The sequence below is a fragment of the Populus nigra genome, chromosome 3 (assembly GCF_951802175.1).
Source record: "Populus nigra chromosome 3, ddPopNigr1.1, whole genome shotgun sequence".
Lineage (NCBI taxonomy): Eukaryota > Viridiplantae > Streptophyta > Magnoliopsida > Malpighiales > Salicaceae > Populus > Populus nigra.
The window spans coordinates 1,750,426-1,775,413 of NC_084854.1; the positions used below are offsets into that span (position 1 = coordinate 1,750,426).

The following is a 24,988-nucleotide window of genomic DNA, read 5'->3' on the forward strand; positions in this document are numbered from 1 at the left end:
TGATTCAATCAAGTTATAAATCAACCTGTATTGTTAACCTGATCAACTTTTAAATGAATTTTTTTAACCTAATATAGAATAGAATATCGGGTTGATCGTATATGGTGGGCGGAGTTTAATAACAGTCGTTATGGTATTCTCCGATCTAGGGTTGATGAAGCTTCTCTGGGCTTAATGTCAGATTATATTGACCCAAAATACACTTTAGGGCTTCGGTCCTACATGCTAAAGGCCATTTCGGCTGGTGTCATGTTTAGCCTTCATTGGGATGGTGGGCTGGGCTTATAACCTTACACGCACGACCCGAATATACTGTAGGGCTTTAGAGACCATATCCAGCTAATGTCAACTTCTTTCTTTGATGGAAAACCACAGGCGTCCAGATTGAAACTCGTTGAAAAAGAAAAAGAAAAGAAAGAGTTCAAAGTCCATAAAGAAAGATTGTGTTGCTTAAGCTTCACCACAGATTCAAAGAACCGTTATGGATTCGTTTGATACCGTTGTCATTTTTTAATTTCTGTTTTTCTTTTATTTTTTAAGGCTTTTTTTTTATTGATTTTTAAGAAATTTGAAAACTTTTTTGGTTCGTTAGCTTTTTTTTTCTCAAAAGAAAAATTGTACTTAGTTTCAATCAAATCTTCAGATCCTTAAAACTCTTCCAAATCAAAACTTGGATACCCCTTGCTAATTTTTGAATTTCATGGATCCGTAGTATATTTTGATAGAGTGTTGTTTTATTTAAAAATATATTAAAAATATATTTTATTTTTTTAAATTTTTTTTAATATTAGTAAATTATAACAATCTAAATATATATAAAAAAAAACTAAAAAAAAAACAATTTTGTTTCATCGATGCATTTTGAAATAGTGAAAGCAAATTTGGTAGCAATTTAATTACCATACCAACATGCTTGTTTCTTCTTTTTTTTTTTTTTTTTAGTTTAACGTGGGTGTCCGGGCCAGCTTTCGCGTACCTCGACTAATCCCACGGGCCCTGAAGTTAACGAACATGTAAATCTTCAGTAGCCATCATATGAGCAACCATAAGACTCGAATCTGAGATCACAAAGAGAGCAAATCTCTTGATCCAAACTTTTACTACTAGGTCACCACCTGGATGGTTATTGTTTCTTCTTCTTTTATTTTATATTGCGAGTTGGTGTACAGAAAAATAATAAATTTTCACCACTTAGAATCAAATCTCAGTATTTAATTACTAAACATTCATTACTCTGACCGATTCTCGTAATTGTTATTTATAATCTCCCAATCACATACAAAAACTAAAAATATATTATTTTGTCGATTTTTATTTATTTATGCTAGTTCATATTTTTTTAAAAAAAAACCTCGCAAATCAAAGGGCAGAAGAATTATGAGTTCAGCAGAAATGCATTAGAGTCTTTCTTCCTTGGCAAGTTGCCACTCTGTGTGTCCGTAAGCTCTTGTTTCAAGTGAATTGTTGACAGAACTCTTGTCTTTAGATGGATTTGACGGACAAAAATGGAGGCCAGCTGACCTCGTGTTTTTTGTACTAAAGCAAAAACACAAGAGCAGCATATTCCATCTCTTTCCCATGTGGTAAGCGACCCTACACGGCACCTTCTAGGAGAGAGAACGGCCCCAACTTCCTTCCTCCCTTATCCCGTTTCTTGTCTCCTTTCCTTTTTCCTGTCTGATTTTTACCTTTTGTCCTCAGTATAGTACCGGTCCCCACAAAATGACAAAATTACCGGTCAACAGTTTCAATAGCATAATCCAGGCCATTAGCCATGAGGTTAATAGCTTCGATCTTAGATAAAAAATTTTAATTCAAACGATATTATTTTAATAAATAATAATTTTTTTATTAATTATAAATATTTATGTCAGTTTATCTCGATTGATTTTCTGAGATCTTAAAGTTAACAACAATAAAAATCTTTAGTAATTCTAAGATTTGTAGTATTTGAACCGGTGATAACCTCATCAGTTAAATTATATATCTCAAAGTTTTTAATAAATAATATTTATATCTTGAATCTGATATGTATTTGTTATATAATAATTTTCCATTCAAATTGTTATAAAATAATAACTTTTTTAATATTAATATATTAAGAATATAAAAAATCATTTAAAAATATCAATTTAATATATTTTTAAAGATAGCATAGCCAGTTTTTATAACTATCAAGTTTTTTTTTTCTTATTTTTTTTGAATTTTTATAAAATTCAAGGACCCTTTTAAGACTAGTTTCACAATTGAAGATTCTTTCATATAGGTTACAATGTTACTTCACATGAAAAACTAACAAAATGCCAAATCTTTCAGCAACATTTCTCACGGGACCAAGCTGAATATGTAAAAAAATGACAACTTGCTAATGCAATAAAATAAAAAAGATTGCAAGACTATTAACTTCACTATGAAATAAGTAAATGATTGGACAGTATTCCATGAGACTCACTTGACTGATATCAAGATTTGAGTTTTTTTTTAAATTTTTTTTATAACAGTCATATTCTAGATTTGTTTTTTTAGATATCATTAATTCAAGTTTTATAAATTTTAAAGCCACTAAAAACTTATATAGTCATTAACTTCAGGACCCGTAGAATTAGTCGAGATATGCACAAATTAATCCGAACACTCACGTTAATAATAATAAAAAAAACATTTAGGTTTTTTTTTTTATCTAATTCCAGGAAGGCCAGGCTCCTTCAAAAGGCAATGTCTAATTTTTTCTATAGCATTTCCTCCCCTCCCATGTCCTTAAATAGCTAATGCCACTCATAGGTGAACGTCTAATTAACTTGCTAATGCAATGCAATCAAGGTGCTTCACCCCATTAAAGCTCTCTTACCAAAATTGAATATATGCCAAAATAAAAAAATAAAAAAGGTTAAACAAAATTATACACTTTGCATAGCAGTATAATTTAAGCTAAATATTAACTCTAAATCACATCTTGCTTTGTTTTTTCCCCTAAATTTCTTGCTTTTTTAGAATTCAGATCAATGGCCTGTACATGAAAAAACCACAACACCTGGATTATAACAAATAAACCCCACAAACATTCTTGATCCTAAAACATCAGCTCCACAACTGAAGCTCTGTCCTCCTTACCGGCCGTGCCACCTCCAATCTCTCCGGCGTGGCAGGAAATCTTGCCCTGAAATTATGATTGAGTGGAAACTCATCTTCTCTGTTAAGATCATCCTCAAAGTTAAGAGAATAACTTCGAGGATCATACCTAAAATCCTCTGAACAATGTCGCTTCCTGTTCTTTCCTATCTTTCCAATCAACCCACGATACTTATCCATAATTTCCAAATCATGGGTTGTCGATTTTAGCCAAGCATATGGAGATCTTGGTGTCTGTGGCTGCAGCTTCCTGCTGTTATTCCCTTCTTGGTCATGATCTTGATCAAGCGTCTGATGCTGATGGGTCATCTCACTGGAGGAGAAGCAACAAAGAGAAGATTTCAGCTTCGCTTTTAGAGAAGCTGGAGAGTCGCTATACTCATTGATCATTGGCATTGCCATTTTTTTCAAAGAATCACTAACAATTTCGGTGGCTTTCAAAGAGACGGGAAATGAAGCTATATTTATAGAGAAAAATTGATTTAAAAAAAAAACCGGAAGGATAAGGACGTGTATTTCCTGTGTACAGCTGGAAAAATGCGAAGAAACCGTGGGTGGTGCGTGGCACTGACGAAGTTTATTAAAAAAAAGAAAAATAAAGTATCGGCAAAGTAAATAACTAATTATTAATTAGTCCTTCACCTACAATGCAAATTTCAATCATCTCCCCCAAAAGTTCAAAATCAATCAATTTTCTCTTAATTTTATCGCATATTATAACTTATAACTTAATGTTGCACCTCACATTTGTACCTAATTAAAATCAATCAAGAAAACTTAAGAGTTGTGGTTTATATATATTAAAACTACTTTTGGTGTTAGAGTCAAATGCTGATGTTAAAAGGCAAAATCACTTGCATACAATAAAATTATTTATCAAAAAGAAAGATAAATGTTGAAATAAGAATGGGTTTCGCTTATAAAAAGTACTACTAGCTAGTATTGGATTTTGATGCTTTGCTTTTGACGAGGAAAATGTCGATTAGATTTGATTATTGTAGGGTAATTTGCTTAGCTTTGTTACTTCGGAGAATCAATTGAGAAATCTCCTTATAGTTGTGGACTTTATGTGTAAATTATTTATCAAATTGTAGTAATAAATACATAAAAAAATGAATTTGAGTCACTCATTAATTATAGTAAATCCAATCCATATTAATATTATTTATATTAATAAGATAATGTAAGAGATAGGATAGAGAGTTATATCATGACTCTTCACTATTAAAAGTTGTGATTCTTCACCCATTTAAATATATATGTCTATTAACAATAGCATGTAACGACAAAGTGAAAAAAGTCATTTTATCTATTAATAATTGGTAAAGTGGGTCAACTAAAGATTAAATCTTGTCCCTGAATTATTTTAAAATTATATCATTTACATTGATCTAATATATTTTAGAGTTAAATATTTTTTTATAAGTACAGCTTCAAGATCTGAATTTTAAAAAATAAAAAATAAAAAATAAAATATTTTTTTTTAACCACCATCCCAACCCCTTAAAATTGCTTTCAATTAATTTAAAGCATTGGATCAAGTGGTAAATGGACTCGTTTTTTTATTTTATTAACCTGAGTTTAAATTTATGGGAAGATAGCAATGAAAAACTTGCCCGTGAACTCAACCGTCCAAAAGTTAACATAACATATTTAAAACAGCACCGAAAATTAAATGGCTTCATTTCAATACATAAAAAATGCTCGAGAGCATCAAACCATTGAAAAAATAAAATAATCACTTATACTTTATACTTAGGAAAGTGATAAAATATATTTAATTTATGGAGGTAATGGCTCTAGATGCGGCGAAAGCAGACTGCTGTTGCAATGGATTCCAAGTGACGAGGACAACGTGGCATACAGTGTCGAACTTAGGGTCACGATGTCGTGCCGTTGAGGAACAGGGTGCCTGCCTTCAAACGTTGGATTATGGCTGACATGAGCATTAATAGGAGCAATTTATCTGGGGAATTTTTTGTGAGAAATATATATTAAAGAATTGAGAACATTGCAAATATTTAACTGCTTAATTAGAGATCAGGCTTTGTTTAAAGATTTAAACGTTGAAGGTGAAAATGATTGCTGAAGCCAAGAGGCTGGATTGACACTTCTTTTGTCTTAATCAGTTTTTGGCCTCTTAAGTTTTTATTAAAATGATTGTTAGATATAGTAAGTGAATCAAGAACTACTAAATATCTGATTATGAAATGTCATTAATTGAAGCAGAAGAATTTCCGTTAACCATTATGATCTTGGTTTGTCCAGGGGGGATGCTAATGGCCTATATATCTACTGTTATCATGGCTTCAAGCATTTGTGCCTATACATCAGAGGAAGCTCTTCTAAATCATCCCTACTTCAATAGTAACTCCCTCCATAATCTATATGATGTCACTGCAAGAAGTTTGGCTTCTTGCAAGCAGGTAAAACCTGTGTTAAAGATGGCATCAGGCTCACATTCCCCACTTCCTAAATGTAACTCCTTTCTTCGTATCATTGTTATCACACAAAATCTATGTTTATTGATTGATTCACGCTCTTAAATTCAGGATATATTGTCCCTTATATTTAAATTTACAAGAAAATTACAACCTCTAACTATCATAATCTAACAAGGATTTTAATTAACTAGTCTAGCATAAATCTTTTCTTTTATCAAGGATTTCAAAGTACACTAAGATTTTATCAAACAACAATGGCTTCAGGCTAACATTCCTCCCTAGAAGTAACACCTGTCATCGTATTGCTGCTTGATGAGACTAGCTTACAAGTTCGTTAATTGAATTCATTCCAGTATATGTCTAATTAAATATGGTCTGTGAAGAAACGGATCTTCTTGCGATTGTTACTTTGGGTCTGTATTTGATAGTTTTGACCAATCTGTTTTTCACTTGTTATGCCATCTACTCTTTTCTGATTTCATTTTTTCAAAGTTATTCGTAGCTAGATGTTAAGACTTGATCATATGCTGAGCGTTTTTGCAGGATTTTCAAGGCGGGCTAGCTCATCGATCGGTTCCCTCTCTAAAGAGAATCCTTTGAGAGCACTTAATAGCCAGATGTTGATTGTGTGAATGTGTTCCCACTGTCTTAATGTATAATCTTTTTCTTTTTTTTTGTCAGTTTTGTTTTAAAAAGTTCGATTTCTACTCTAAAGTAAAGCTCCATCCCATGTATTTCCTTAAAATCTATCTCAACGAGCCTAAATTGGGGCATAAATGCAAGTTTGAATAATTCAGATAAATTAATGTAATTTGAGGAAAAAAATTGAGAAAACATTTTTTTTTGGTTTCAAGTCGAAGTCAGCAGGTTAAATATCAACTTTATAGTACTAATTCATCAAAAAAGTGCACTTTGTCACTGGAAAGAAAGAAATTTATGACCACTTCACTTGCGAATATATGAATCCGGTTTGATTTGGTAAATTAAGAACTCAATTAAGTTGGTGCTGTCTAGATGTTGTTTTTTAATTTAAAAATATTAATTTAAAATTAAAAAAATAAAAATAAAATTCAAAATCATGTTTGTACCGCAATGTGAAACAAGTTTTAATGGAGTTTATAATTCAATTTTTTTTTATTTTAACTTAAAATCTGAGTCGACCTCCAGGTGATAAAATTTAAATCAAATCAGTAGGCTGAACTGAGTTTAATACATGCAAAAAATACCAATTGCAAAGGAATGTCGTAGTTCAATTGCAAATACAAGTGCACTTTGTATGACAACTATCTCTTTCACATCAACTAATAAGAAAGAGGACTGCCTGCCATTATCCTCGACGAATTGTGTTTTTTTATTGAAAACATCATGTAATTGATGAGGAATCTAAATTAGAAAAAGAAAAAAAAATGTATACAGCTAGATTAATCTGCCATATTTTAATCATCTCTTAGCTGCTTAATATGAGAAAAAGGAAAGGGGGAGAAAAGCACTAATTAAACCCTACAGATTGCTGGTAACTCGAGAACCTTCCCTAATAAGCAAATCCTGAGAGACACAAAGCTAGAAGCACACCCAAATTCCAATACAGATTATAACTAAAATAAAGAGACGAAGCAGCGCCAGGTTCTGAGGTCCGAGTTGATGGAGCAGGGCTCAAACTTGAAGTGGGCGAAGAAACCAGGATATCGATCTTTTGTCCTGCTTCACAGTGACCAGGGTAGCCACACATGAAGTAAAAGTGGCCAAGCTTTTCAAGAGTGATTGTATCGTAGCCTTTGGTGTAAGTAGCTATTGGGGACGTAGCATTGCATGATTCGAAACCCTGTTGTGTAACTTGCTTCACGTTGTGGAACTGGCTGTTGTAATTGAAAACAAGAGTATCACCGACGTGAAAATTCTTGCTGGCAGCCCATTCTTGGTAGTCAACCTGACCCCTGCTTGTCCAACCAGCAGAGTCCCCGACTTGGTAGACAGCAGCCATGGAAACTCCTCTACAAAAGGCCATGAAAATGAGAAAGAAAATCACCATGCTTTTATCGAAAGCCATGGTTGAAAGACGGTGCTGAGTGGTTTTGAGAAAGCTAAGCTGCTAAACGAAGAGATAGCAGTAAGAGAGGTATCTATAATTTTCTTGTGATCTAATCCCGGTATATATATTGTGATAAAATCCTGATGGAGGAAGGATATATTTTCTGATTATGTAAAATCCGAATTACTGAAGGAGAAACATCGAAGAAATAGGAAAGGAATCCACTTGTTGTTGGAAGCTAATATAGTTTGAGCCCAACTGGGCTACAGAAGGTCGATAAAGCCAATCCTGAATCGGATCAAATTGATCAAATTGATGTCGTGCCGTTGAGGAACAGGATGCCTGCCTTCAAACGTTGGATTATGGCTGACATGAGCATGGATAGGAGCAATTTATCTGGGGAATTTTTTTACTGTAGTTTAGAAGCAAGGGCAAATCTCAAAAACGTCCTCCAACTATAAGGGTAGTCTCAATTGAGTCTTCAATGTATTTTATCTTAATTAGCTGCCCAAAGTTCCTGTAGGTTCTCAATTGAGTCCCTTGATTCACGGTAACGAATTCCATCCAAATTGTTCGTTCTTTCATAAGAAAATAATATCATTTTTAATAAAACTTGATGCTTCCTATTAAAACCTTGCGAATACTTCTTTACACCTCTCTATTTTTTTATATATTTAAAATGTTTCTCTATTATTTTTTATTTTATCTTAATAGAATTCTTATATGTTATAATTATGAGCTCGAGGACTTTGATGGACAAGACTTTGGGGAGGAGGGAGTATACAGTTTTCCATTTTAGGTTTAAACAGGACCACTGCTTCCAAGGGGAGTACTCCTTTTTACCAATCATGATATACTGTAGACTGTTACAGGTCTTGAATCTAGTCTCCAGGACTCTGCCGGTGTTGTAATCCAGCCACGCATCATGTTCACCTGCTCAGATTAGGAGATTTGAAGGCCTCATAACAGGGCAGCGTGATGGTGCCCTGGAAGTCACCGCACTGAACTTTAATCTTGTTCATCTTTAATATCTTTTCGATTCAAGTCTCGTCCCGCCTCTTCATTTAACTTGTGTTCCTTTCTTTCTAAGTTGTAATTTGATGGGGTCACATAGGAGTACTGCAACACCACTCTGCGTGTTTGAAATCTCATTATTAGTGGTGATGGTACCTGCATGGCTTGAAGCTGACCTATTCCCCTGGATTATTCCCTTGCGTTTTCATGACCAAGGGAACAGAATTCTGTCTATTTTTTGTGTCTCAAATGTTTCTCCCACGGCACCACTGTCTCTCCCTATTCTCTGAGTTCCAGCCCATCCCTATTCATAGAAACTGATATGAGTTTCCCAGGATGCTTCGTGTCTTAAAAGGTCCAGAGTTCTGTTTGATTTGATACAACTTGGACAGCCCGTGATCACTGTATGGGAAGGGAAGCATGCGTTGATTCTGCTCGAACCAAAACAGAGCATGTCTAGCCTAAAATCATGGACAATATCCTGTCATTAATTCTGCCTTTGAAGTTGATTCCAAGTTTAAATTATGTAGCTGTATATTGTAACAGTAGCATAGACTCAGCCCTGTCATTTACATGTTTTCTAAATTACACTCTCAGTTACTCTGTATATAAATAATATAGAACTTCTATCAATGAAAAATGTGAGGGAAATTTATTCATTGAAATCACAAGTAATACCTGCTCCTCTTATAATCACGACATCCTTATTTCACACACCAATCACTAGGCTGTGAATCTTGGTCCTGTGCGAACGTAAATGGGAAATTTAGCAAGTCGAGATCCGATTTTGAAGTTCGATGCGGGAAAAAAAAATAATAAATCAATTTGAATAGTGTTAATTTGGTGTGAAATTGGATTAGATTTCTTAAAGTCAACCAAATTACTAAAACCTGACTCAAATTACGCTCGAAGAACGGCTGATTGTGGGCACCTTCACAGAATCAACCTTATGCTTATCCAGGAAAATTTTATATTCTATCCTTGATACACCTGGAATCAAATCTCAGGGATAATTTATTTCACCAAACCCAATTATTGCAGAAGAAATCCCACTATTCATCTTTTACCATTGGCTCGCTCATGTGTCAACCCTCAAGACTTGGTCTCCATAACATCTTGGGTTTCACTAGTAGAGCTAGGTTCATCCATCTGTCAGCATGAACTACTGCGTGGACAATGTCTAGTTTATGCATTGCAGGCTGCCTTAAAAGTCAAGAACTAGATAATGAAACTATGTGCACCTCCGTCGGATTATATACATCAAACAGAAGAATAAATACTATATAATATTCAAAAAATGGTAACAACTGAGAAATATATGGCTTCGTACCTGCCAAGAATATGGAGACTGGAATGTAAATTCCACGCAAATCTTGAATGATATTCGTTGTTCATAAGAATATATCACAGATATTCCTTCTCCACTGATCATCTCACTGGTATATATTCAACTTTTTAAGTTCATCACAACGTTCTCTTTCACCCCCTCTCTCTGCTTACTTCTGTGCTGATTTGCATATAAATTTAATAATGTTGTATAAAGTTGCTAGCCCGTCGGAGTATCTGGTGATAACCGGAGTTGGCATCTCAGACATAAAGCTAGCCAAAAAGGGATGGATCCTCCCCGGCCAGTCGTGTTCTGTCTTCGATGTTTCACCGGTCAACTACACCTTCGAAGTCCAAGCTATGAGTGCAGAGAAGCTCCCTTTTGTCCTTCCTGCTGTCTTCACTATTGGCCCTCGTGTAGATGATGAGCAAAGCCTCTTCAGATACGCGAAGCTAATTTCTCCACACGACAAACTTTCTAACCATGTTAAAGAGCTTGTCCAGGGTATCATTGAAGGTGAAACTAGAGTCCTCGCTGCTTCCATGACCATGGAAGAGATTTTCAAAGGAACTAAAGACTTTAAACAGGAAGTGTTTGAGAAAGTTCAGCTTGAACTTAATCAGTTTGGATTGTTAATATATAACGCTAATGTTAAACAACTTGTCGATGTTCCTGGGCATGAGTACTTCTCTTACTTGGGTCAAAAGACTCAAATGGAGGCTGCAAATCAAGCTAGAATTGATGTAGCAGAGGCGAAAATGAAGGGAGAGATAGGATCAAAGCAAAGGGAAGGTCGGACACAACAAAATGCGGCGAAAATCGATGCAGAAACGAAGATAATAGCGACACAACGACAAGGAGATGGAAAGAAGGAGGAGATAAAGGTGAAGACTGAGGTTAAGATTTATGAGAACCATAGAGAGGCAGAGGTTGCAGAGGCCAACGCTGATTTGGCAAAGAAGAAGGCCGGATGGTCCATGGAGGCGCAGGTGGCAGAGGTGGAAGCAACAAAGGCTGTGTCACTGAGGGATGCTGAATTGCAAATGGAGGTGGAGAGAATGAATGCTTTGACTAGAACTGAGAAGCTTAAGGCTGAGTTTCTAAGCAAGGCTAGTGTGGAGTATGAAACCAAGGTAATTTTTGTCACCATATAATTTCTCAAAAGCTAATTTACCTTCAATTCGATTTAAGCTAAAACAAAAGGGTAAAAAGTAAGTTCAGCAGACAATCATTTTGAATTGCTTCTAACCCAATTTGTTTTACATAAAAGGTTCAAGAAGCAAACTGGGAGCTGTATAGGAAACAGAAAGCAGCAGAAGCAATTCTCTACGAAAAGGAGAAAGAGGCTGATGCACAAAAAGCAATAGCAGATGCAACATTCTATTCCAGACAACAAGTTGCTGATGGAGAACTATATGCCAAGCAAAAGGAAGCTGAAGGGCTTGTAGCACTTGCACAAGCACAAGGAGTCTATCTACGCACCCTTCTAGACGCATTAGGCGGCAATTATGCTGCATTAAGAGATTACTTAATGATCAACAGCGGAATGTATCGAGAGATTGCTAAGATAAACTCAGACGCAGTTCAAGGGCTGCAGCCAAAAATCAGCATTTGGACTAACGGAAACAGTGGGGAGACAAACGATGGAGCTGGGGCAGGCAATGCAATGAAGGAGGTTGCTGGAGTTTATAAAATGCTACCACCATTGTTTAAGACTGTTCAAGAGCAAACTGGAATGCTGCCACCGGCATGGATGGGCTCATTAACCGACTCTAGCAACTCTAATGTGAAATGAACCGTGCTTGCGGCAGATTGGTGAGCTTGTGAATTTGTTAACATTAACAAGCATTCAATTTCCTCTCCGATTACTTGTGTGAGTGTGTATGTGTCTGTTTTTTTGTTGCGAATAATATGGTTAATATTTTCTTATGTAATCAAATGAATGTAATTCTTATAATTCCTTTATTTCCTTTTGTATCAAGCCAGGTTTAAATGTAAACACAAAGTTGTAAATAGGAAGGGGAGAAGATATTAAATTATGAAATTTTTGCACTTGGTAACCTTCGGATGGTGCCCTCAAGGGTGCAGGAAAATTAGACAATGTTTATTTTTTAAAGTGTTTTTTATTTAAAAATATATTAAAATAATATTTTTTTATTTTTAAAAAATTATTTTTATATAATACATCAAAATAATCTAAAAACATATAAAAATTAATTTTTTTATAAAACAATGTTTAAACCACTTCTCAAACAGCAGTTAAACACATACACATTTGTAAGTGGTTAAGATAGTTAACTATTCCAAGGTAAGGGTAGAGTGATGCCAGAGATTTATAATAACAGGTATTGTTCTGGTTAAAATTAACTTGAATTAATCTGCCTACATGATTAGGACAACATTATTAGTCAATTGTCTTGACAGCTAATTTGCCATAAAATTCTCAAAATCTTGTACTTTACTTTTGTTTTTCCAATTGCATCATTCAGATAAGAGCAATGGATCAAAGCAGGTGGTGTTACATCGCGCCATTTTTAGAATTGCCCATATTATTATTTTCATTTCCATGCGAGAAGAGAAGACTATCATCTGTTCAAAAGTATCAAACATATGGAAAAACGAACATGCCTGTAACAATAAATAATACAAGACTCAAAACTAACCAGGTGCAGAAGAAGGCTAGTGTGCCACAACATTCAGGAATACTCAAGCAATCGGATATGTATTGGAAGACACTGTAAGTTAGTGTACATCAGCCATTAGTGGCAGTCTGGTCCGAATTTATTCGTGTAAGTAGGCATGCTTCTTTTTCGCAATTTAGTACCATCACCAGCCAGAATATTGCAGTTTCCTCACTTCCAACGATTACAGAGGCTTGCATGGGATTCAAATTGATGTAGAATACATGTTATTCTTCACAATCTTTTCACATATGGCACCCAAAAATATACTAAGGGCCAACTCGTCTCAAGCAGCAAAACCCATATTTCCTTGGCAGTTTTCAATCAGTCTCCTCTTTAGGATCCCCAATTTGGAATGTTTGAAGTAGCTTCATTCACCATTTTCACCAGAGTAACCTGCAATGTCATGCTTGCTTAAAAAACAAGAAATGGAGTTGACAATGGGACTCTGTTTTACACCTAAGCTCCAATCTCAGAGCTTAACAAATATTGATTGTTCTCCACTATAATAAGCAGGATTATCCATCGCAAAACCAAAATCCAATATATCTGAGGAAACTTTCAGAAATAGAGTCAAACTTTTTCTTTTTTCATTTTGTGGACAATCTGGCAAAGGGAAAGGAAGAGTCAAATCCATATTTTCTCCAGAGTCCTGTTCCCTTAAAGACTATGGCACTATGCCCAAATGGGTGAAGAGAACCTGGAATTTGTCTAAACTTGGTTACTATACCTACAGCTGACTGTTGTGTAAGCTTAATTTCGATACTACAACAATTTACCATACATTTTTAATAAGCCCATTTGACATTTTTAATCACATAGCAGTTTTGCCCCTCCTCTCAGGCCTTAAGGTGGCAATGCTACCTTGCCAGAAACTGACAGTAGCTCCTTAATCCAACACTAAATATGATGCTTGATGGGAATTATATTTTATTTTGCATGGGTATGCTCCCAGAAAGTTTCTGTTCACACCCAGGATCTTTGTTGCATAAATTACTCATGCTATACTTAATGGTAAAATGAGCAAAATCTAGAATTTTGGGCAGAATTAGATCCCCATTTAGAAATAAAAGAAAAATGAGTGAAAACTGAAAACAACAAGGGGCCAAAACGTTTGTTAAGACTTTTTGTGCATGGTTTTCATGCAGCCACAAGTTAGGACCATAAGGTGAGATGAAACATACCACACTATCTGGAACACCCGGTGGAGGCAAGGGAAGGTTTCTTGGGGGTGCAACATTATCATATGACCTTTTGTCAAACCTCCATTCTCCAATCTTTCCATAGGTTAATTTACCCTGCAAACAAAGAAATAAATCAAGAAGTCAGAAATTGTTTCTCTTTTATCTTTTCTTAATCCTTGAAGAGCATAGAGCATAAAACTGTATTGGTCTGTTAACAGTAGACTACCTTCATATCATAGTCACATCCATAAGTGTAATGAATGATGAACTTCTTGCCAATTTCTGTATCCCACGGAGGCTGTCAAAAGATGGAAAATGGGTAACTGCTAGTCTGCTAGTAAAAGGAAATCCATAAAATTTGACATGTTGGAAAATGGAACATCATTATGATGTCAGAAAAAGAGAGATTTAGCGATGAACATGAAGTAGCTTAAGGAAATGTTCTGCAATTTTTGAGACTACTGTATGACAAAGCATGGAAATGCTATTCAAATTAAACCTGAATCATGAAGTCCTTGTACAGGATGTTACCAACACCATGTAGAGCAGATGAAACAGCATAAGCATACCTGTATTTATCAAAGAACAAGGGAAAAAGAAAAGGTCAACTGCATACTGTAAGGTATTTACAAAAATAGAGTTAACCACAAAAATCTCACATTTCAAGCACCCAGCCAAAAGCTTTATCTGTTTCAGGATCCTTTTTCATTGCTAAGGAGATATTCATCCAAGTGGGAGCAATCTTCTTAAGAGATTCCTAACAAAGTTGCACAGACAATCAAGAAAAGGCCAACAACCAGAAGAGTAATACATTGTCAGAAAGAACATATTAAAACACAAACCTTTCCAACAATGACAGGAGAATTTCCTATGGGGTCGATGGTTGTTATCAGTCCCTTATCCTCAGGGAAGTACTTTCGGAGGACAGATTCATACTTTTTAGGTTCAATGTAAAAGAAAGGAAATGCAGCTCCAAGGCCATCTTTAGATAGGTTTGGGATGGGCTTAACAATAATATGATCTGGCTCTGCCATCAGTATGTAACTGAGTAAAAAGTAAAATGGCGGAGATAAAGTCAAATTTATTGAAATAAAGATCAACTTGTCACTGAAGCTGGGAAATTTAGCATTTCATACTCTTCTTTTATGTCTGCTTTTTGAAGCCATTGCACAAATGCCCAAGGTCTGTTGAGAACTATATAGCCCTGAGATTGTAAGATTTGAGATGAGCAAATAATGGAAATTCAACCAATAAAAACACTGAAAACAAGGAAATTAATATGATCCATTTCTCCCAATTTTCCCTATTGAAGCATGAGAGGGAACGTCGTTCTGATTTCTTTTTTTGGCTGAACTAATTTTTCATTTCCAAAACGAAGAGAGCAGGTAGCCATCTGCTTCAAGCCAGAGTCTCTTCAGAATCAGCAACATCTACTATAACACTGTCAACCAATTTACATCAATAATGCACTAACTCCTTACACTATCAATCAATTTATATCTAAACAACAGAATGCCAGCTAGTCACTATGGCCTTATGAAGCTCCACCCTCTAATTTGAACTTCAAAATGAAGAGATGCAAAAGACTTTTTCGCATCAAGGTTATCTCTCTATGTTACCCATCACGCCTCTCTCTCCAAACAAGGTAGATACAAGCATTCACCAACAAATCTCAGAAGAAAGTTGACTCAAAATTACTCATATGAATTCAAAAAATTCCCAAAATAAGTCAACGCAAAAGCCGAATTTTAGTCCTAGATCATGAAAATATTCGATGTTTAAAACTCTAACATACCTTCTTTGCCTAGGTTTCTTCAGCAACCAAGCAAGTACATAAGCAGTCTTAACCTTACCTAAGGGTTTCAAATCATCAATAGACTGTAATTTCTCAAAAACTTAACAATCTCAAATTCGGTTAACCAAGTTCAAAACTTTAACTAATTCTCAAAGTTAACTGCCTTTAGCGAGCTCTAAAAGTCAACCACATGAATCAAGAAACGAATACAAACCCAAATTTCAAAAGAAGAACAAAAACCTGATCCATCCCAGAAGGCAAAGGCTGTGCTATAAAAGTCGGGATTTCCTCCATAAACTTGTCAGGCTTTCCAGAATGCAAGATCCTAGTAAACCCACCCATTTCACTATTGGGTCCATCTTTATGCTTCTTGTACCAATAATACATCACCCTACACTGCCAAGTATTATACACAGAATCAGAAGCTGTCACAGCTGTATGAAACAGTCTCTTTTTACCAAAACTTGATCTTTCGAATGGCATCTTGATAATTGGGTCAACTAAAAGTGATGATCTTGATGATGGACCCGGTAGTTCTTGCTTAAGTGGTGCATTTGCTGATATAAGGATGTTGTATGTTATAAGGGCTGCTGAGAAGGTTATAAGCAGTGAAAAGAAGAGATCCCCACAGCCCATTTTTTGTTTCTCTCTCTAAAAGCACTCTCTCTCTCTAAAAACAATTTATCTCTGTGTTGTGTAGGTGTATATGGCTGCTGGAAATGGAGGGGGAGGAGGTGGTGGCTGCTAAAGAAAAGTCGTCATGGAGTTGTTGAGGCCTGAAAGAAGACGCTGACGGGCTGAACTGTTACTGTTGTAGTGTTGTTATAGATTTTTTTTTTTTATCCGGACCAGACGACATGTCAGTTACTTTGAGTGATATGTCTTCTGTTACATCATCATTTGAGTGAACTTGGCTGAAGTGTTCACTCTCCTGTGAATATTTGAAAATTAATCTTTGTATTTTTATTTTATTTTTAAAAATTTATCTTTAATATTAATATATTAAAAAATAAAAAAAATAATTTAAAATCAATTTTTTTAAAAAAAAAATACAGATGGAGACAATACCTGATTCTAGGCCAAGGCCGTGCCTGAGCGGCGAGAAGGCTAAGAAGCATCGAAAGCCAAGAAAATAGCCGGCAATTGTGGTCCTCAAAAAATTACTATTTCCTGTTTATAAGATCGTAATTTTTTGGGAAACTCACCCGTTCAGGGGCCCATCCAGTTGTTTTCCATTTTGCATTGCAGCCCCATTTCCATCTTTTCACACCATGGTAGGTTACAAGTATACATGATTTGGGAACTAATTTAGGCAAAAATACGAGTAATTGGGTCAATTGTTTTATTTATACGACATATTATAACTTTTTTTTATATATATATTTAGAATGGATTGAAAGTGTGATTGTGATTATTTTTTAAAGTATTTTTTATTTATAAATATATTAAAATAATTTTTTTATTTTTTAAAAATTATTTTTGATATTAACATATTAAAATGATATAAAAACACCAAAATATATATTAATTTAAAATAAAAAATAAAGAAATTTAATTTTTTTAAAAATACTTTTAAAAAATAATATTTAATTAATCAAGTTACTAAAAAAATAAGTGGAATCAAATTAATTTTATTGTATCAATATCTTAGTTTCTAAATATTCATTCTTTTTTATTAATCATTAGACTAGGTTATATTTAATAATTACATATAAATGTCTGTCACTCCATATTCATATTCTTCTATTCCATGTATTATGGTAATTTTTTTTAATATGATTTAAAAAAATTATAAATTTTAATTTTTTTCATAATTAAAGTTTCAAGAGAGAATCTTCATTATAACTTATATAATTAAATTCTCCATTCACATTTTTAATAAATTATTTTTCTTTTAAATAAAAAACCATTAATATCAGCAACAAATTTTTTGTTGCAGATAAATTAGCAATGAAGTTTTCATTGCTAATCAACAACAAAATTATCATTGCTTTTTCATTGTTGATCTATTAGAAATGGATTTTTTTGTTGATAAATCAACAATAAAAAATCTGCATCTTATATTTGTATATTTTTTATTTTGTTGCTGATTTTTATTGGCCATGAACTTTAATTTTATTTGCAATGGATGAGATAATTACTAATTATTTAATTTTTAGTAGCGTGGGCAGTGTTAAATAATTTATCCAATAATTAATTCATGAGCCACAACTAACGACCATTATGATATATTAAAATTGAGTAATATTATTTTAAAAAAATTATATATAAATAAATTTTAAAATAAATATAAAGTATAGGATAATTTTAATCTATATTGAAATTATAATATAATAATTCACATTTTTCTTATAATCAAAATTATGGTTCAACAAATTACAAACTTTTATGTAAAATTCTTCATCATCGTCTTGTCACAAAACAGTCTTCCTTTGTTTTTTCATAGAGCTTTCAATTTTTTTACACGTCCATTATCCAATGAGAAAGTAGCCAACAGGCTTTCTCTGTGTTTTTATTGGATGGTTTGAAATGTGATAATAATTTTTTTTAAAAAATATTTTTTATATTAAAATATATTAAAATAATATTTTTTTTAAAAAAAAAATATTTTTAACATAGCATATGAAAAATATTAAAAAAATATTAAAAAATCAATTTTTTTTAATTTTTAAAATCACGAAATTAATCCGCACCTAAGAACAATAACCCTCAAGCTCAAAGAACACAGTAAAGAAAAACAGAGAGCTTCTTTCTTTCCCTCTCTGTGTCATCATGTCATGTCACAGTTTACTTTCATTTACTCTTCTTCTGCTCACCTTTGTCTTCTTTACCTCTTCCACATCCATTCCCTTCTCTGCTCTACCCCCTGCTGGTATACTCTTTTAACTTTTCTGTTGAGCTCCACTGTTTCCTCAACATCTGTTTGGTTTCTGAGAAAATATAGGAAGAAAGAAGACTGGAGTATTATAGTTGTACTTTAGTGTGCTCACTTTTTTACGTGACCCCACTAAAATGTGACTTAATTAATGCAAGTTTTCATATTTCTTGGAAGCCTAAACTAACATATTTATCTTCGCAAAATCTTGTTTTGTTTTGTTTTGTTTTTATGAATTTTCTCAGGTACCAAACAGAAAATTTTGAACTTTAACTTTACTTATCAACGATGGTGTGTTTTAGAAGAAAAGAAAATGCATAAAGTTGTGTCATTTTGTGTTGATTTTGAAAAGCAGTAGCAAGGAGGGAAAATGAAGCTAAGTATGAAGTGGAGTTCTCATGGGGGGCAAGGAGGTCTGTGGTGGAGGCACCCATTAGTGAACCTGTCGAGGACTCACCAGTACTTGTGTTAGCTCCAAAGAGGACTTACAGAAAAGACCCTCTTAATGATTTCAAAAGATACACCGGAGGATGGAATATCAGTGATCGCCATTACTGGGCTGTAAGTTTATCAATGATCAAACCCCAGTAGAATCATACCGTCTCTCTTTGTTTTTATTTTTAGGTACTTCATTATGTGCTATTGTTGATGTTGCAGGGTTTCAGTCTTAATTACCAGTTTGCAAATGCTAGATTGGATCTTACATTTCTATAGTAAATTTATAGAGTAATTATTAGGAAATAATATAAATTATATTTTAAAAATTTTTAAAAAGAATTTAAGTTTTTGTTGAGGAATTATTTTAATCTAATAATTTAAATTATTAGATGATATTTTAAAATATAATTTATATTATTTTTTAATATATTTTTCTAAGTAAAATTTTTTGGGTTTGGAACATATACCAATATATATTATATTGTGTTTAATTTTTTATTAAATAAATAAAAATGATAAGATTAGAATTCATAACTGGTTAATTATTAAAATTATGATATCATATTAAAAAATTAATTTAATTTAAAAATTTAAATTATTAAATGAGATTTAAGATATAATTTATATTATTTTTTATATTTAATAATAACTGCTTTAGCGCTGCAGAGGGAGTGAATGTCATAATTCGAGGTGGAGGGAAGATTCCAATGTGCATTTATTGAGAAAAATGGAAAATTTTTGCTATACTTAGCAACATTCAATTATTGATTGCTGATTTATGTAATTTTCTAATCAAGCCAATACTTAGATACTAGTGGAAATCAGTATAAATACGTTCTATTACAATTATTCATAGCAATATGCTAGAACCAGAAAGATGGTTTGGTACCAGACAGGGTTAAATGCTACTTGCTTGAAATGTGCCTCGCATAGTGTCTAAATTCTTGAACAAGAAAGATGGTCTTGTCTAGGCAAACGATTGAAGTTGCTCAAAATACAGTAACAATATCAAACGTTTGTGTACCTTCTAGCAAGTGATGAGAAGTAATTGGTGGATATTATGCTCAAGGAAAACAATTTAGAGTTATTGAGTGGACCTTCTGTATTGGGTTTTACTTATGTCAAACTAATCACATTCTAATTGCGTGTTTAGTCTAAATTTTCAGATTTCATTGAGAATTCTCTGATAACTGAAAGTTTTGTTTGAATGCAGTCTGTAGGTTTCACCGCAGCTCCTCTGTTTGCTATTGCTGCAATCTGGTTTCTGGTATTTGGGCTGTGCTTACTGTGTGGTTGCCTTTGTCATTTCTGTTGCAAAAGGCAGCGCTATGGCTACTCTCGAACAGCTTATGCTATCTCCCTCGTTTTCCTCATTCTATTCAGCATATGTGCTATGTAGATGCTTCTATCTCTTTTACACAAACACGCACACACAGGCAGGCATGCATGCGCTGACACATGCATCAATCTTATGTAGAGAAACTAATGTTGAATTCTTTGGCTACAGCGTTGGATGTGTTGTTCTATATGCTGCTCAGGAAAGATTCCACAAAAGCACAACAGAAACTTTGGAGTATGTTGTGAATCAAGCAGACAGCACTGTCGATAAACTAAACACCGTGTCAGATTTTATTGCTTCTGCCAAGCTAATCGGAGTTGATCAAGTTTTTCTACCTTCTAATGTCCAAACTGATATTGATCAGATTGGGATAAGAATTAATTCTTCTGCTAGTGTCCTTGCTGAGAAAACTGTGGATAATTCGGATGACATACGTGATCTCTTGGATTCTGTGTAAGTTGAAGGATACGGCTTATTGCATCTGATTAAGCACTTGGTCTTTTTGATCATTTAATGAGCATGTTGGTGTTCATGCAGGAGAGTGGCACTGATCACTACTGCTGCCATTATGCTTCTCCTGACATTTCTTGGGTTCTGTAAGCTTAGCTTTTTGTTTCCTTGATAAGAAAAACTCTGAATAAATCTAATGTTTAAAAACTTCTGCGAAGCATATGTAATAATGCTGAGTTTTCGTGTTCCAGTATTTTCAATCTTTGGCATGCAGTTCCTGGTGTACATGTAAGTGATATTCTATCTTTTACTGCCTTTAATTCTTACCTGTTCTCGAGTGATGTGACCTCATAAAATTGCTGCAGCCTTGTCATTGTTGGATGGATTCTTGTTGCTGGAACTTTCATTTTGTGCGGCACCTTCCTTCTTCTCCATAAGTAAGTTATTTACTGCAGATCGTAGATATTAACCTGACCTGACGACCTTGTTGGCCCAGAGTCCAGCATGAATGGGTTTCTTTCAAACTGTTTTAGATATTGATCCGGTCAAATCTAGATGACTTGGTGGGTCAATCTGTGACGTGGTTGACTTGGCTCAACCTGAGACTCGGCCAAGTCGGCTCCGGTGAATATTTTGTTAATTTTTTTCTAAAATGACTTCATTTTGGGATTGATCTGGATTGAGTTCATGTTCCTCAGGTTGATCCAAGCTTGAATTAACATCCTGCTTGGTATTATTTGTAAGGAGAAGATTAATCTGTAGTTACTATCAACAATTTTTCCAAAAGTTGAATCTGGCCTGCCATTTGAAACTTAAATATTCCCTTGGTCTGAAATATTTCTGATGACTATGTTCGAAACAAGGATAAAACACTTTCACCACATTGGATAGCACACCACACTTAACTTTCATCTTCTTTTTTTTTGTTTCCAGCTTCTCCAAAATGATTCGCCTATGTATTGTTCTCAGTAATTCCTTTTCCTCTACTGTTTTGTTTCCCATCACCTACTTCTACGGCTGCTTTGGCCAACTGTTAAGCCTCTTCACTGTGCTCACTTCAACTGGAAGCATCCTTTATAGGATGCGATCAGTCTATGGATCCCTCATAGACTCAAAGTTAAAGGATCTTAAAGGGTGTATCATCTGAAAATTGCAAGCCTTATGGATTAATGGAATGGTGTCACATTATGACACGGATATAGCCTTGAAAATGGACATTGTTGGAGTGATGGGGTGTTGTGATACCAATTATACTGCCTTTTCTACGAGTACGTACTGTCAAGGGCTCAGGAGTTCTCTTGTCTCATAATATCGTTTGGTTACAATCTTGGACAAAAGAGACATAGACAATGGAGACATGTTTTCTTATTTCAAATTTATTTTATGTTTTTGTCTCTATCTCTTCAACCAGATATATTTTTGTCAAAGTTATCAGGGATGCTAGCCAAACTCAGCCATACCCTTGTAATCATTGCCGAGCTAGTACATGAGAGAAAATGGATGTATTCCTTTTAGATTTCTTTTTTTCTTTTTTATTGCTTCATTACTCTTACAAATTCATGGTAAGCCTTTTTCCCTGATTTGTTATTTCTGATCCCCTCACCAATTTACAATTATTCTTTCTCTGACATGCTAGTGTGGCTGGAGATACTTGTGTCGCTATGGATCATTGGGTGCACAGCCCCACTGCTCATACAGCTTTAGATGATATACTTCCCTGTGTGGACAAAGCAACTACGCAAGACACCTTGTTAAAGAGCAAGGAAATCACTACCCAACTTGTTGAAGTGGTCAACCAGGTCATCACCAATGTTTCTAATCTCAACTTCTCCCCCAACTTTAAGCCAGTGTACATCAACCAATCTGGTCCGTTGGTACCAATACTATGCAACCCATTTTATGCCGACTTTACGAACCGGCCATGCAGTGCTGGTGAGGTGGACTTGACCAATGCAACACAGGTAATCGATAGAAGCTAGAAACGACTGAAGTTTAAAGATGCATGTATACTGAAGGAAGCATTACTAGGCTATAAAGTAAAAGCAGGATTCAATGACATTTGACAATTTGGGATAGAAAGCAAAGCAGTGAACTCTTGTTAGCCCTTTCCTTCGGCCTAAAAGTTTCCTTCATAACATTACATTTGCAAGGAAACTGAAGAGTTTCACAAACTCTCGTGCGAAAAAATTGAAGAGATATTCAACATTTTCATTTAACTTGTCCAGGTATGGAGTAGCTACGTGTGTCAGGTTTCACCGACTGGGATATGTACCACAACAGGACGTTTGACCCCTACATTCTACAGCCAGATGTCAGCCGCAGTAAACGTGAGCTATGGTTTGAACAATTATGCTCCTTTCCTGGTTGACTTAGGAGACTGCACTTTTGCAAAGGGAACATTCGAAGACATATGTAGGGATCATTGTCCAAGTCTCAGGAGATACAGTAGATGGATATACATAGGTTTGGTAATGGTCTCTACTGCAGTTATGCTTTCTCTAATCTTCTGGGTCATATATGGCAGAGAAAGGCGGCACCGTGTGTATTCCAAGCAGCTAGTATCTGAATCAGCACAAGGTCCAGAAAGGGAAAAAAATTCCTGAAAAAACAGAGCACTTCATCATATTATTGGCATTTGGTTGAGGAGGTTTATTCTGCTTCATTTTGATTTGCTGTTTTGTACGTGTGCATGGTAGTTTTTCAAATTTTTCTCCAAGTTATGATGAAATTATTGCTCAAGTGTAAAACTTCCAGCAACATATGCTTTAAGCCTGGTTGTGACATTGTTTCCGTCTTTAAAAGGAGAGCAAGGAAAAGAAATTAACAGCGAATGATGATGCATTTCCTCTCATGTTCGTCAAATTTGCAATGTGAGGAAACCATTTACTTGTTTTGAAACTATATTTCTTATATCTGACTTGAAAGTCGATCCGGTTCAAGACTTGATTGATAATTTAGTATTTTAAGATATTAAAAAATAAAAGATATTCACACGTCATCATCTCCCGTGCCAATCCAGAAAAATGTACGGAGTTTTCCAGTTTTCTAGAGGCCAAAAAAGAGCTAACCACTGTTTCATTCACTAGTGGTGGTGAAGCTGATAGGATGGCGCGTGTGGTACGATTCACAATGATTGGATGGCCATAAAGTTTTTTTTTAATTTATTTTTTTAATCCTAATCTCATATTATATTTGGTAGGCTAATAAAGTTAATTTGGATTTACTTGAATATTTTTTTTAATTTTTATTATTTAACATTAAATTATTAAAGTATTGAGTTTTATAATTTTTTTTTAATAAGTTATTTTAATTTTATATTTAGTTTAGATGTCATAAAATGAATCTAGATTGATTTTATCATTATGAGGATATCTTAATATATTTTAAAAAAATATTAATCTAGCCCGCAAATTAATTTTATTATCGTCAGGACATCTTAATTTATTTTTAAAAAAACTTGGATTTGGCCCGCGGCACACACGAGTACCATATTAGTACAATCTAGGCTTGGATAGCCAATCTGCTCTCATTCATCTGGGTCGATTCGATCATCTAATAATTTTTTTTTTTTAAAGGCAGTCTTTGAAATTGGGTACGACAACCATATGATATGATGGAATATGTATTCCAAAAGAGAAGCAGCTTCTTACAAATGTGACCTTCGCATGGCTAATGGGACGGAGTTCTGGAAGTGGAGAACTATTCTCTTTGACTTCTTCCATGTATTTAAGAAGTGGAATCAAATGGTATGGGTGGCATTGTTGACCCCACTAAGCAAATAATCAGGCACCGCACCCATGCTTTCTAATTGGCAAAGAAGTTCAACAAATCTTTTTAATATTATTTTTCATATATTATATATTAATTTCTTGGTGATATTCAAGGAATTGCTAAAATTAATGAGCCTCGTCATATTTCTTCTGTTTTTTTTTCTCCGTTTTTAATTATAATAAAGCATAGTTTGTTTTTATGTTCGAAACTACATTTGGGTGTGTGTTTATTTTATGCTTGAAAAAATAATGTTTTTTCTAGTATTTTTTTTATATTTTAATGTACTCATGTTAAAAATTAAAAATATATTTTAATATATTTTAAAAAAAAACACTTTTAAAAAATATTTAAATTCAAATGCATAATAAGTAAGCCATGGTTTGAATCTTCCACTTGATTTGCCAACTTTTTATTTGATTAAATTTCATTACCACGAGGTGAGTTCAAGAAACATGGTGAAGCTAATAATAATAATAATAATGTTTATTTTTTAATTTAAAGTTTTCGTTTTC

General features: G+C 34.1%; 4 protein-coding genes across 5 annotated transcripts; 2 read left to right on the forward strand and 2 right to left on the reverse strand.

The window, feature by feature from the left end:
* Positions 1 to 7,104: 7,104 nt before the first annotated feature.
* Positions 7,105 to 7,620, reverse strand: LOC133688236 (mavicyanin-like). The gene has a single exon (XM_062107660.1). It carries the CDS (start codon positions 7,618 to 7,620, stop codon positions 7,105 to 7,107), a length of 516 nt encoding a protein of 171 aa, XP_061963644.1.
* A 2,254-nt stretch (positions 7,621 to 9,874) lies between these two features.
* LOC133689153 (flotillin-like protein 4) lies at positions 9,875 to 12,044 on the forward strand. Its single transcript, XM_062108929.1, has 2 exons — positions 9,875 to 11,076; positions 11,214 to 12,044. Exons 1-2 carry the CDS (start codon positions 10,147 to 10,149, stop codon positions 11,736 to 11,738), a joined length of 1,455 nt encoding a protein of 484 aa, XP_061964913.1. The 5' UTR covers positions 9,875 to 10,146; the 3' UTR covers positions 11,739 to 12,044.
* A 489-nt stretch (positions 12,045 to 12,533) lies between these two features.
* On the reverse strand, positions 12,534 to 16,414 carry LOC133689780 (hydroxyproline O-arabinosyltransferase 1-like). The gene is made up of 8 exons (XM_062109818.1): positions 15,844 to 16,414; positions 14,945 to 15,012; positions 14,651 to 14,852; positions 14,468 to 14,565; positions 14,308 to 14,377; positions 14,035 to 14,106; positions 13,809 to 13,922; positions 12,534 to 13,020 (listed from the first exon to the last, which is right to left on the reverse strand). The coding sequence occupies exons 1-8, from the start codon at positions 16,237 to 16,239 to the stop codon at positions 12,961 to 12,963; spliced, it is 1,080 nt and encodes a 359-aa protein (XP_061965802.1). The 5' UTR covers positions 16,240 to 16,414; the 3' UTR covers positions 12,534 to 12,960.
* Positions 16,415 to 18,294: 1,880 nt separating this feature from the next.
* LOC133688927 (uncharacterized) lies at positions 18,295 to 23,536 on the forward strand. 2 transcript variants are annotated; one of them, XM_062108579.1, is made up of 9 exons: positions 18,295 to 18,475; positions 18,831 to 19,039; positions 20,130 to 20,311; positions 20,424 to 20,708; positions 20,793 to 20,851; positions 20,957 to 20,993; positions 21,071 to 21,142; positions 22,342 to 22,666; positions 22,931 to 23,536. In XM_062108579.1, the coding sequence occupies exons 1-9, from the start codon at positions 18,376 to 18,378 to the stop codon at positions 23,306 to 23,308; spliced, it is 1,647 nt and encodes a 548-aa protein (XP_061964563.1). In that variant the 5' UTR covers positions 18,295 to 18,375; the 3' UTR covers positions 23,309 to 23,536. The 2 variants fall into 2 exon arrangements, with proteins under 2 accessions (XP_061964563.1, XP_061964564.1); XM_062108580.1 differs by having other exon boundaries at positions 18,296 to 18,475; positions 18,834 to 19,039.
* The last annotated feature ends 1,452 nt before the right edge of the window (positions 23,537 to 24,988 follow it).

Excerpts from the sequence above, each read along its gene's own strand:
- LOC133688927 (XM_062108579.1), top strand. The coding sequence starts at position 18,376 with ATGTCATGTCACAGTTTACTTTCATTTACTCTTCTTCTGCTCACCTTT. Across the intron at positions 18,476-18,830 it reads CTCTGCTCTACCCCCTGCTG|CAGTAGCAAGGAGGGAAAAT; the intron begins GTATACTCTTTT and ends GATTTTGAAAAG. Across the intron at positions 22,667-22,930 it reads ACTTGACCAATGCAACACAG|GTATGGAGTAGCTACGTGTG; the intron begins GTAATCGATAGA and ends TAACTTGTCCAG.
- LOC133688236 (XM_062107660.1), bottom strand. The coding sequence starts at position 7,620 with ATGGCTTTCGATAAAAGCATGGTGATTTTCTTTCTCATTTTCATGGCC.
- LOC133689153 (XM_062108929.1), top strand. The coding sequence starts at position 10,147 with ATGTTGTATAAAGTTGCTAGCCCGTCGGAGTATCTGGTGATAACCGGA. Across the intron at positions 11,077-11,213 it reads GTGTGGAGTATGAAACCAAG|GTTCAAGAAGCAAACTGGGA; the intron begins GTAATTTTTGTC and ends TTTACATAAAAG.
- LOC133689780 (XM_062109818.1), bottom strand. The coding sequence starts at position 16,239 with ATGGGCTGTGGGGATCTCTTCTTTTCACTGCTTATAACCTTCTCAGCA. Across the intron at positions 14,853-14,944 it reads AAAGCAGACATAAAAGAAGA|TTACATACTGATGGCAGAGC; the intron begins GTATGAAATGCT and ends CTTTTTACTCAG. Across the intron at positions 14,378-14,467 it reads TTTGGCTGGGTGCTTGAAAT|GTATGCTTATGCTGTTTCAT; the intron begins GTGAGATTTTTG and ends TGATAAATACAG.